We start from the raw sequence: 12,057 nt of genomic DNA, 5'->3' as shown, positions 1-12,057 counted from the left end.
TCCGTAATTACCCATAAGGCTTTTCCTAGTCCACGACTCGACCCGTCGGGGACTCAGACTCGAACCGAGCCGAATCGATCTTTGAATTGAATCTGACTTGAGCTGGCTATGGATTGCAATCATAACATATGATTAAACCCATTACTCAATTTGGCGAAGTAGAAGAATGGAAGCAGGACTGGACCGCGGAGACGTGGGGGGCGGCACGGTGGCGAGTGGGTTACCGCCGGGGATGAGGCGATCGAGGGGGGCGGCGGCGGTGGCCAAAGGCTGAGGGTGAATAGCGGAGGAATTTGGGGACGAGATGGTGCTGTTTCGTCGCCGTTTAATTTCCGTCTACATGTAAAATGACTAAATTACCCTCATCTCTGTCCACTATATAAGCTCTCTCTCTCTCTCTCTCGATCCCTTCTTGTCGTCTGCGGTGAGCGTCGAAGCAGCGGTGGTATTCGGCGAGCACACCGGCGAGAGGTTAGCTTTTGATCTTCAGCGCGCTGTCGTAATATTTAATTCGTTCTTGTCCCCTCTCTTTCTCTTCACCTCTCCTCCCATTGCTTCTTCATCTCCCAATCCGGTTGCTGGAAATCGCCCGCGACGGTAAAGGGGGCTTAGACATTCGGCGGCAACCGGAAAATACTGAGTAACGGATCACCGATCGCGAATTGGCCTATGAAGAAACCACACCGGGGAGAGGGATGGAGGATCCAAAACTAGATTGAAGGAAGTTCTGAAACTAGGGTTGCTGAAAATTTTGTGCTCTTAGTTTTGTGATGATAAAAATATTAAAGATTATATGATTATGTTTGTGCTTATTCGTCATAAAAAACGTGTAATCAATGGAAAAATTGTTTAAGATGTCCTAAGAAGACCCATAGATATTGTAGTTAGAAGAGGGGAAATGATTGGTACTAAGAGAGATAGAGGAAGGCCTAACAACATTTTACTAAAAACTATTAAGTAAATATTTTAATTTTAATTAAGGATATGGCTTTTTATATAGCTCAATGGTAGCAAAAGGATCTAGGTAGAACCCTAAATGTTGAGACATTACAGCCTTGTTGTTGGTGTTGTTATTGGATTTTCATGCTCATTCATATAAGTATGTAAATATATAATTTCTAACTTCATCTTAAGCTGTTTCTCGACTCATGGATAAGAGATTGAAACCGATTGTTTCAAGCAAACTGAAGCACGTTTTAAAGATAAGCATTTGTATCAGCCTACTCGAACATCAATAATTTCTCATAGCTATAGTTGGTCGGTCAGTTTCATGCAACTTATGTCTTCTTTGATAATCGCTTTTCTGTACAAAGCACTAACGTTATGTTAATGTTTCCAGCTTCCAGTTTATTGAATCATTCTGCTTGGATGCAATGGTCTTCTCATGGTTGGAGTTGCTTTGACCATGTTCTTGGGAAGCTGTACTAGTACAAAAGGTTCACTTTGTATATGGATTTTTTTTAAAGATGATGCTTGCTTAGGATCACCTTGCCCTTTGATAATGCCTGGTGGAAATCTGTAAAAGATGACCATCATTTTTTATGCAGTGGAAGGAAATTTTTCCTAGTGTGTTGAATGCATGATGGCTAATATCGAAATAGCATCAGAAAATATGAAGCATGACAATATTCAGCCTGTTAAACCAAGGATCCTGTTGGCTGTGTCTGGAAGTGTTGCTGCTATTAAATTTGAGATTTTATGCCGTAGTTTTCTGGAGTGGGCAGAAGTTAGGGCAGTTGCTACCAAATCATCCTTGCATTTTCTCGATAAAGCATCATTCCCCAAGGATGTGATCCTTTACACAGACGATGATGAATGGTCTAGTTGGAAGAAGATTGGGGATGGAGTATTGCACATTGAGCTTCGGAAATGGGCTGATATCATGGTTATTGCCCCACTGTCAGCAAATTCTCTTGCAAAGGTACAAAGATTACTTGACTACATAGTTTGTGTGCCAAATATATATTTTTTTCACCTTTTTCTTAAAGTTTTTGCTCTTCGTTGTATAGATTGCAGGAGGATTGTGTGACAACCTACTGACGTGTATTGTGCGAGCCTGGGACTACAGCAAGCCTATATTTGTTGCTCCTGCTATGAACACCTTCATGTGGAATAATCCCTTTACAAAGCGCCATCTAGATGCAATCAACGAGCTTGGTGTTAATCTCATCCCTCCTGTCACCAAGAGGTTGGCATGCGGAGATTATGGAAACGGTGCAATGGCTGAACCTTCTGTAATTTATTCTACCGTGAGACTTTCATACAAACCACCACTTAATGGGTCAAGTTGATTCTTGCCTTGAGGTTACTTGGCTAACCCTGCAAGAGCATTCTTGCCATTAGATCAGCTTCAGACATTGCATCTCTAGCTAGTCTCGTGTTTGATATGATTTAGGCTGCCCTCTGACTTCCAGAGTTCTTATTGTTAGATACTTGTAGAGCTCCTTGGATTTTCTTGAATGATTTTGCTACTGCAACTGCTGGTATTTACTCATGAGGCTGCTTGTTTTGGTAATCAAAGATCCTCGACCAGTTGTTCTGCAGTTCTTTCAGTGGTGGTTTCTTTGGGCAAACAAGAACCACAAGAGGATTATGTGCTTTTTCTTATTCTGATTCGAAGATCGGATTTGAAGAATTGGACAGCTTGAGGATTTGTTACTTCAGTCTGATAGTTAGCGTAGAACTCTTTGAACTTACCGTTGTTGAATGGCATCTCATTACCTGTGATAAGATAAGAAATTTTGATACTGTGTGATGATGTTCGACTATTAGAAGTTCTCTACTTGTCACTGGCCTCTGTAGTCAAAGCAAGGAGTTCGATCTTGACATGAAGTAGTTCATCCCGTTATTAGACCTTGCATTGTCCGTGGCAAGGAGTTCCTCACTGAGCAAAGGCAAGGAGTTCAAAACCTTTTTCATCCCTCACCCCGGTGTACGACTGAATCTAGATCTTACAGATGTCAAAGTCATGCTCTAACCTTAAAATACACTTTTTTGGGATACATTATAAACAAAATAAAACAATATAAGATCTATCGAAAGAAGACAATTCCTCATGTGTTCGTGTTGGGGAAGACAACACAAAATCTCACCCGAAAGGAGGAGCAGCAAAACCATGAGTGGCTCACCCGATGTAAATAATTTTCATGAGACAATAAAGTCACCCTTAACCCTTATAAGTTCACCTTAACCCTTATAAGTTCTTTTTAAGACTTATCCAAAATAGATAATTTTTCAGGAGGAAGGTCTTATGAGCATCAAAGTCATATTCTATCCTAAGAGATCTCTTTTGGCAAATTATGTCATATTCTATCCTAAGAGACCCTTTTGGTAAATCATGTAAGGTTTATCTAAAATAGATAATTTCTTGTAAGTACACTCAAGATATAATTTCTACAAGTACCAAAGTCACCCTTGACCCAAAAAAAAAAAAATTTGGATCCACTCAAAATAGATAATTTCTCGTAAGCATGAGGTCTTATAAATATCAAATTCACTCTCTATCTTACAAATGATAAAATCATAATATTAGAAAGAGAAAGACTATAGGAGGAAGAAATGCACCAAAGAGGTCATTTTCTATCTTAAGTTAAACATAATTTTAAAATTAACATAAATATCCTTTTGAATAAATAATAGATATTAGTTTATTAAAAAAATATATGCTATATGAGATGAGGAATGGAGGGAGAATGAGGGAGAGTGGGAGAGAGAATTGATTGCATGGGAGATATTACTTTCTTATATTAATCCTGATTTCAAAATTGATATAAATATTTTTAAAATAAATTAAAAAAAATTAAATTAATGGAATCTAAGTAATACTAATATATTTACAAAATTAAATTAGTTTTATTTATCTCAATCGATTCTTACGTGGCTATAAAAAATAATCGGTCGAGTCGATCGATTCATTTTATTTCTTATCATAACTCATTCAATAATTAAATCGATTCGATCAAAAATCTAATTTTTTTATTTTTATTTGTATTTTTCCGATCATCTCGTTCGATCCGATTCCGATCACTAATAACCAAACCCTCATCCGAAACCGTCAACCGACGTTGGATCCATTAGCTTCATTACGAACGATGACGTGGCTGTCGCGGCATGCGTATAAAACTCAGCAATTGTCCTCCACCTCATTCCCATCTCGGTCCTCTCGTTGCCCCCTTTCTTCCCACTTCTTCCTCATCTCATCCCATTCTTCCCCTCGATTACCTGCGGTCTTAATCTATAGTTGATCCCGATTCAAAGAACACAAGTGCTCCGATCGCTTCCATTTTCCGAATCGGACTCTGATCTTCGATCGTGGGGAGGAACAGGGAGAAGGCCAAGGGAGGAGCACACGAAGCAATCGCCATACTGTGGGTCAGTCGGCCGCATCCTAGACTTCAGGGGGAATCAGTGGATGTTTTGCTGCCTTTGATGTGTACTGCGCGTTCCCCGTCGTTGCCTTGCTCCATCTGACTTGATCTAGACCGTAAAAATCCGATATTTTCTCCTGCCTCTGTTTCTCTGCCTGGGCCTCTCCATCTGTCTCTTCCCGTGGAATTTGGTCTCTTTTCTTTGTGAAGGATGTTTTCGATCCGTGGTTTTGATGACGAACCGACTCCAAGATGCAATTGCTTTTTTTGGTTGAACGAAGGATGTGGTGTTCTGTGTTCATCGGTGTTCGATTGTGTTGTTCGTATGGGTAAGTTGTCTAAGAGAACGGATCTTGCTTTCGAGATATGATCTTTTGGAGTTGAAGTGGTGTTAATGATTATGTGCTTTGGGAATTCTATTCCCTACTTCTTTGTATTTTCTGCTTTCTTTTTCTCGAGTTGATTTGGTTTTAGATTCTTGTTCCTAGTGCTTGACTAATTGTTGAGTCGATGGACAGCTATGGATGTTTTTAAGAAAAGTATCCTTTTGGAGGTGAAATGCTTTTCTTTGTAGACGATCTTTGATCGTTGGGAATATGCTTTCTTTGGGAGGTGGTACTGCTTACACATCATTTCCTTTCCTTGTTCTACTTGGCTTTTTACTCTCTTTTACTTTAAGCTTGTTATTTCAGCTTCTCTAGTCCAGTTGTTAGTCTGGAATTTCTCATTACTTCTCTCGCTAATGGTTTTAACGAGTATGGCCATGTTCATTCTTGGTCTGTGCCTCCATTGCTTTGGTCTTTCACATTCTTTCAGCCATTTGCAATTTGCAATTGTGTTTTACTTGTTTGGTGCCTTCTTTTTCTTATTATGGATTTATGGGTATGTTATCTGAAATTTTATGTGAACTTTATAGAAGCTTTTGCAGTTTTCTTTCATGACTTACAATATGCTCTCGGACCCTTTGTATGTTCAAAGCATAGAGGTTTGAAGATCGAGAACTGTGGAGTTGATATGATCTCTCAGAAACACTGCAGCCATTAGTTCTGAGTGTTGCTTTGCTGACAATTGGGGTTTTGTCAATCTTATAGACTGCTGCTTTGGAGTTAGTTGAACGAGGATATAGCCTTGGATTGGATTCACTCTACTGCTTGATCCTTGGGCACTTGCCCGATGGATCCCACCACTAGTGGTAGCAGTTCTTCCCTACCGTTTCAGACCATTGTAGATCCATCCCTTTCTTTGGTGCCCCCATTGCAGCGAACCTTCAAACGTGTGCAAAGGCATTGCTTTGGTGACTCGAACCCAGGGGAATTCCCCTTGGCTGAAACCCCCTCTATCGTTCTCATTATTCTAACCAATTGCGATTTGGAACCCCGGGATCTTGCTAATCTGGAGGCAAGTATCATTGTTATGTTTCTCTTGTTGAAAGGATCTGTAATGTTGCTGATAGATTTCGATATTCATGGCAGGCAACATGTACATTTTTCAGAAAGCCTTCAAATTTTGCTCCTGATGTCCAGTTATCTATCACAGAGCTCGCAGCATTAGACATGTGCCAGGAAAGGGCCATCTTCAAGCCAATGAATTCAGAAGAAAAAGAACTTCTTAAACAACGCTGTGGGGGATCTTGGAAATTAGTTCTTAGGTATATATTGGCAGGTGAGATATGTTGCCGGAGAGAAAAGTCTCAGGCAATTGCGGGTCCTAGTCACAGCATTGCCGTGACTTCATCTGGATCTGTATATTCCTTTGGATCCAACAGCTCAGGACAGCTCGGCCATGGCACCTTGGAGGAGGAATGGAGGCCACGACTTATAAGGTGCTTTAAAATTTTCAGTTGCTTCATACACTCAGGTGCACATTAACACGTACCATGAACAAGAAAGGTTTGGTGCTTGACAGATCGCTGCAAGGCATTCGGATTATACAAGCAGCCGCCGGAGCAGGGCGAACAATGCTGATCAGTGATGCTGGACAGGTTTATGCTTTCGGGAAGGAATCGTTTGGTGAGGCAGAACACACAATTGAAGGGTCCAAGGTTGTCACTACACCGCAACTGGTGAAATCATTGAAAGACATATATGTGGTTCAGGCAGCAATAGGAAATTTCTTCAGTGCAGTTCTTTCTCGAGAAGGCAGGGTCTACACTTTCTGTTGGGGAAATGAATCAAAGCTCGGTCATCGCACAGAACCAAATGACTTGGAGCCACATCCGCTATTGGGTCCTCTTGAGAACATACCAGTGGTTCAGATTGCCGCTGGCTACTGTTACCTTCTAGCACTGGCATGTCAACCAAGCGGCATGTAAGCTTTCTTCCACTCTTAATCTCTTGATACTTTAAAAGATCAGCTATAGTCCTTATTTCTTTCTTGCTGGATATGAGATTGCCTGAGTAGTTTGCAACACACACACACACACATATGTATATGCAAACTTTATGTGGTGCTCAGACAACATCAAGAGAACTCTGCTATGATGACATCTTTTGAAATGTTCTTCAAGAACACATAGTTTCCACAATTGCATTACTTGTTATTTGTAGGGATTGCATTAGCTTTTTCATTGCTGTTATACTCCACTGGTTTTGCTAGGGGATTCAACAGCATACTTACAGTGAATTCGAATGTTTAATTATATCCTAATGTTTATAATTTCATTGTAATGCAGGTCGGTCTACTCTGTGGGCTGTGGCTTAGGAGGGAAACTTGGGCATGGTTCCATGACTGATGAGAAGTATCCAAGGTTGATCGAGCACTTCCAGACTTTAAACCTGCAGCCTAGGGTGGTTGCAGCCGGTGCCTGGCATGCTGCCGTCGTGGGACAAGATGGGCGGACATGTACATGGGGATGGGGGCGCTATGGGTGCTTGGGCCATGGGAATGAGGAGTCTGAATCTGTTCCCAAGGTCGTGGAATCCTTGGACAACATAAAGGCTGTACATGTCGCAACGGGCGACTACACTACATTCGTTGTTTCTGATGCTGGGGATGTTTACTCATTTGGTTATGGAGAATCCTCAAGTTTGGGTCATTCCTCCATCATTGATGGACAGGTTTGTCATGTTTTCCTAGTTGATCTCTTATTGCACGGTATATGAAACTAAAATCTAACACCATTGCATTCCATTAGTCCCTGAGGTTTTTGAGGGCAATGCTACTTGTTTGCCTCTTTTTTTAATCCTTTTCTTGTTCTAAGTGAACCTTGTTAGGGTCTTCAGATGTTAAACTGTTTGCAAACTTGGCAATAGATTGCGTCCCCTCCAGTCTTAGCATTGCCCGAGCAATTTCGATAATGTCAGCTAATTCCAAGCTTTGTCTTGTTTGCAGGGTAACAGACATGCCAATGTACTCAGCCCAAAATTAGTGACTTCACTTAAGAACATCAACGAGAGGGTAGTGCAGATTAGTCTCACCAACTCGGTCTACTGGAACGCGCATACCTTTGCTCTAACAGATTCCGGGAAACTGTATGCATTCGGAGCGGGTGATAAGGGGCAGCTCGGCACTGAACTTCCTGCACAGCAGACCGAAAGAGCGATGCCAGAGCAAGTCAACATCAATCTTAGTTAGTTCAGTCGCTTCGTGGCCTGACGCCCTGCTGATTCTTTGCAGTTCCATTCAATTGTTTCTGGCACTAATCAAAATCTCCTCTTGTTCATATGACTATAGCTTGATCTGTTCATAGTTCATGTTGAAGTGTATATAACAGTGAACCTCGTTAGATGATGCATCCTTGCAGTTCAAGGAAGTCTCAACAGGTGAAGCACTTTGGATCCTTCAAATGTATAAAGCTGACAAATGTACTTAGGTAATTTAATTTGCAGTGTACCAAATTGTTTGCCTTCTTTTTTCTAATTCAATGGTTCATAGATTCAAATGGTCCTTCTCTTGCCAAAGTTTGGTGGCAATCCATCCTCAGATCTTTCTGGTCAAGCTACATATGGTTGACTTGCATAAGGTACTCTTACTTATTACGCATTACAATCTATAAATCAATGATTGCTTGCGATATGTTGAGCCTCGTTTTGACACGCTTACAGTTCTTTAAAGCAGCCACTTACTGGAGAAAGCGACTCCAATTCCCTGTGGTCCATGCAGTCTTCTTATATTATTGTTTCCAACAGGTCCACAAATAGAGCTTTTGGCATCAATGGCATCTCACACCCAACCAATTCTATCACCATCCTGCTGGCCATATGACACCAACTACCAACTAACCTCGCGACGATCCATCTTGAGGGGATAAAATGTCTAGGTCGAAATTAATGATAGTCATCTAATTCTATTCAATTCTTCTTCTATTTTTGATGTAGAATTAATCAAGTGTATTATAAATTTAAGTACTAACATAGTATGTGTGTGCAATGCTTCCATATTATAGCGATGATCCATCTTAAGGGGATAAAATGTCTAGGTCACAATTAATGATAGTTATCTAATTCTATTCAATTCTTCTTCTATTTTCGACATCAGATTAATCAAATGTATTATGAATTTGAGTACTAACATGGTATATATGGGCAATGCTTCCATATTATAGTGATGATCCATCTTGAGGGGATAAAATGTCTAGGTCAAAATTAATGATAGTCATATAAGTCTATTCAATTCTTCTTCTATTCTCGATGTAGGATTGATCAAGTATATTATAAATTTTGAGCACTAACATGGTATATGTGCGCGACGCTTCCATATTATAGCGAAGATCCATCTTGAGGGAATAAAATGTCAAGGTCAAAATTAATGATGGTCATCTAAGTTTATTCAATTCTTCTTCTATTGTCAATGTAGGATTAATCAAGTGTATTATAAATTTGAGTACTAACATGGTATATATGTGCGATGCTTCCATATTATAACGTGTTCCCTAGTTCTATCTACCAATAGTCTAAATTTAATCCTCATAAGAAGTCAAAGAAAACTTAAGTTAGTGTATAAGAACTCGATTATTCTACTAATTATTAATTCAGACTTAAAACACTTAAGATCCAACAAAATTAATAGATGAATTATCCAAGTGGTGCATGTTTCTTGCACACTCTTAGTTACATGTTGCTTTCAGACGTGGACAAAGTGATTGCCTACCGACAGTGCCTGCATGATGAAGAATGGGAGGCAGCGGTGGTGCCGTCTTTCTTATATACTGCCGTGCCAGCCACGCTTTTGGTGGGAAGGCTACGATTGGCTGTTCCATGTCATTACGCATCCTCCAGACTTGTGAGAGGTAAAGAAGATTAGAAGATGCTGGCTGTGCAGGCAACTTGTTTTAGAGACTTTCCTCGGGGGAGAGAACAGTGGAGTGCAGGCTCTTCCAAGTCTCCAATATTCAAAACCCAAAGTATCGTGTGATCCTGTTTGATACGAATCCTCAACCATATGCCATTATACTCCATTATGGGATTTTTCTTTTCTTAATCATCTTCCAAAGAAAAGCTGCTATATATTCTTCTTTTGAGTCTTTAATTTTCTACTCCTAAGGATGGTTCATACTTTGTTCCCAAGGAATCTTACCACTACACCAAAGACTCGATAATTTTATCGCGAAAAAATTAAGCATGGAACATCTTTAATCTAGAGGCATCTTTTCCTTTGTTCTTTTGCTCGGGTTTCATAGTCCAAAAGACCCCATTCATGGCAGAAAACAATATTACCAACTAGTCTTATAAAATAAATAATCACCATAATCCACATTTCCGTCACTATCATGGTTGAATACACATGAATTTTGACAAGAAAGAGCTAAATAATAAAGAAATAATAACTTAACAACATAAGTGATCTACTAGTTCAAAATACCTAAACTCAAGCTATGCACTCTTGTCTAATATATTAACAGTTCTACTTATCAAAATTTTCCAATCAAGGAGGACAACAACGTCGGGCATTGCAAAGAAAATCTAGTTACCCAAGTTGAGTGCCGTCTGGTTTTCAATTGCAACGATTAGTCAACTTCTGCGTGATCCGAATTTCAGATGACCAATTTGCCCAAAAATACATGCATCCATAAAATGCAAATGATGCCTGCAGAGAAACCGGTGACAAAATTATTGTAAGATCGATAATCATACACTCGCAAATCAATAAAAAGGCACAAAGGAGATACAAGGAGATGTCTCGCATGCCTGGCTGATTCTTCTTCCACTTAGCAATGGCGAATTCTGATAGTTTATGTCCTGGCTCACAACCTCAGCCACCAAAATCGATAGTCAGATGGAGTGATCACATCATCAATCTTCAAAATCATTTTCACAACTTGTGTTGCAAGCAAGATCTGTCGTTGTTTGCCAATCAGTGTTTCAAACACATTCTGCTCTTTCATGTTATTTGTCCCAACATCATTGCAATCTATGCCGCAACATGGATTATTTTCCTGCACCAACTATGGGAAAGAAAGTTCAGACAACAAACATTCATTGTTCGATCTTACATTAAACATGAAATATTCTGAGTAAACTTAAAGGATACAATTATCTACCAATTGTAAAGGCCAACTGACTATACCATCTGCAAATGCTCACAGAGAAGGTCCATTTCAACAAGGTGTAAGGCATGAGAAATGTAAGAGATTAGACACGAACAGTTAATCATCATGTGTGCCTAAAATAATATTGCTAATGGGAAATATACCAGATGTGCATTGACGAGGTTGATGGCTGAGAAGTTGACAGTAAATTTCCCTATAATGGGTGGTAATCCAACACTCCCTATCATTGTCACGGCATGCTGAATCATCTAAACACCTACTTTGGGTAGGAGGATGTTCTTACTTCTTAATATTGTTAGATATGACCAAAATATAAATCATAGCAGTTCATAAAAATAACTTTGTTATGCTTAAATTTAGAGCATTAACACTCAAAACATCTAAACTTATAACTGCATGGTTATCTAGTGTTTGCAATGCAGATGCTATGAAAATGAAAATTACAAAATAAACTTTTTCATAACTGATACCTAAAAGATTATCAAGTTAGGCCTGAAGCATTTAATACCTAAAAGATTTTGCATGGTTTCAAACACTATACTAACCATACTATAGCAATCCAAATGTGTACTAGTATTCTGTTGTATCAATTGTGCCAGTATTTAATTTTTCACATCCACTGCCATCAAACCAATCCTCAAACCAAAAAATAAAGACAAGGTGAAGAAAAATAGGGTTTTTTTTCACTAATCGTCGCCAAGATCAGCAGGCAAAAACAAGATTTAAGCAGAGGCAATGGATAGAAAGAAGGGGGCGCATACTGACTGATGACGACGTCGCCGTCGGGGATCTGGAGCATCTTGTCCATGCCCATGGGGCCAAGCGATGTGCGGAGGATCCCGGCGACGGCCTCCCCGGCGGAGATGTTGGGCCCCTTCCCTCGTGCAGGTGGTGTGGACTGCGACGTGACGGCTTTATACTTCGACAAACGGGTAAGTGGAAGTTATTAGGGTTGGGTTAAAGACTCGCGTCGTCAACGGCGGAATGACCGACTCCGAAACCATTGAGGAGATCGTTGCGGATTCTCGCGTCCCAAATGGTGCCTCAACATAAAGAAGTTAGAAGATTAATTAATCTGGACCTTCCGTGCGGCTCGATGCTTTTATCTCGACCGTCGTTATGATTCGTTATCCTTCTCGTGCCTTTTGTGCTCAATAGTAATTTCGGACAGGAGAAGCCATGATTTGGCCTTCAATTTTCTTC

The 12,057-nt window shown here is 40.0% G+C and overlaps 2 protein-coding genes and 1 long non-coding RNA gene across 9 annotated transcripts; 2 read left to right on the top strand and 1 right to left on the bottom strand.

Annotated features, from left to right (window-relative positions):
* Positions 1-283: 283 nt before the first annotated feature.
* On the top strand, positions 284-2,494 carry LOC135622334 (phosphopantothenoylcysteine decarboxylase-like). Of its 2 annotated transcripts, none has more exons than XM_065124101.1 (4): positions 284-471; positions 1,340-1,436; positions 1,548-1,921; positions 2,010-2,494. In XM_065124101.1, the coding sequence occupies exons 3-4, from the start codon at positions 1,580-1,582 to the stop codon at positions 2,289-2,291; spliced, it is 624 nt and encodes a 207-aa protein (XP_064980173.1). In that variant the 5' UTR covers positions 284-471; positions 1,340-1,436; positions 1,548-1,579; the 3' UTR covers positions 2,292-2,494. The 2 variants fall into 2 exon arrangements, with proteins under 2 accessions (XP_064980173.1, XP_064980171.1); XM_065124099.1 differs by having other exon boundaries at positions 287-471; positions 1,526-1,921.
* A 1,650-nt stretch (positions 2,495-4,144) lies between these two features.
* On the top strand, positions 4,145-8,225 carry LOC135622333 (ultraviolet-B receptor UVR8-like). 6 transcript variants are annotated; one of them, XM_065124098.1, is made up of 6 exons: positions 4,145-4,371; positions 5,459-5,765; positions 5,840-6,189; positions 6,273-6,674; positions 7,039-7,423; positions 7,698-8,225. In XM_065124098.1, the coding sequence occupies exons 2-6, from the start codon at positions 5,541-5,543 to the stop codon at positions 7,938-7,940; spliced, it is 1,605 nt and encodes a 534-aa protein (XP_064980170.1). In that variant the 5' UTR covers positions 4,145-4,371; positions 5,459-5,540; the 3' UTR covers positions 7,941-8,225. The 6 variants fall into 6 exon arrangements, with proteins under 6 accessions (XP_064980170.1, XP_064980169.1, XP_064980168.1 ...); XM_065124097.1 differs by having other exon boundaries at positions 4,145-4,432; XM_065124096.1 differs by having other exon boundaries at positions 4,145-4,483.
* A 1,762-nt stretch (positions 8,226-9,987) lies between these two features.
* On the bottom strand, positions 9,988-11,819 carry LOC135622332 (uncharacterized). The gene is made up of 3 exons (XR_010491034.1): positions 11,616-11,819; positions 10,493-10,749; positions 9,988-10,391 (listed from the first exon to the last, which is right to left on the bottom strand). It is a non-coding gene; the product is annotated as an uncharacterized LOC135622332 (long non-coding RNA).
* Positions 11,820-12,057: the final 238 nt, after the last annotated feature.

This window comes from Musa acuminata, chromosome BXJ2-9, assembly GCF_036884655.1.
Source record: "Musa acuminata AAA Group cultivar baxijiao chromosome BXJ2-9, Cavendish_Baxijiao_AAA, whole genome shotgun sequence".
NCBI lineage: Eukaryota > Viridiplantae > Streptophyta > Magnoliopsida > Zingiberales > Musaceae > Musa > Musa acuminata.
Note: the sequence above shows the minus strand (reverse complement) of the source record. Positions and strands in the feature narration are given on the sequence as shown.

Excerpts from the sequence above, each read along its gene's own strand:
- LOC135622334 (XM_065124101.1), top strand. The coding sequence starts at position 1,580 with ATGATGGCTAATATCGAAATAGCATCAGAAAATATGAAGCATGACAAT. Across the intron at positions 1,922-2,009 it reads CAGCAAATTCTCTTGCAAAG|ATTGCAGGAGGATTGTGTGA; the intron begins GTACAAAGATTA and ends TTCGTTGTATAG.
- LOC135622333 (XM_065124098.1), top strand. The coding sequence starts at position 5,541 with ATGGATCCCACCACTAGTGGTAGCAGTTCTTCCCTACCGTTTCAGACC. Across the intron at positions 5,766-5,839 it reads GGGATCTTGCTAATCTGGAG|GCAACATGTACATTTTTCAG; the intron begins GCAAGTATCATT and ends TATTCATGGCAG. Across the intron at positions 7,424-7,697 it reads CCTCCATCATTGATGGACAG|GGTAACAGACATGCCAATGT; the intron begins GTTTGTCATGTT and ends TCTTGTTTGCAG.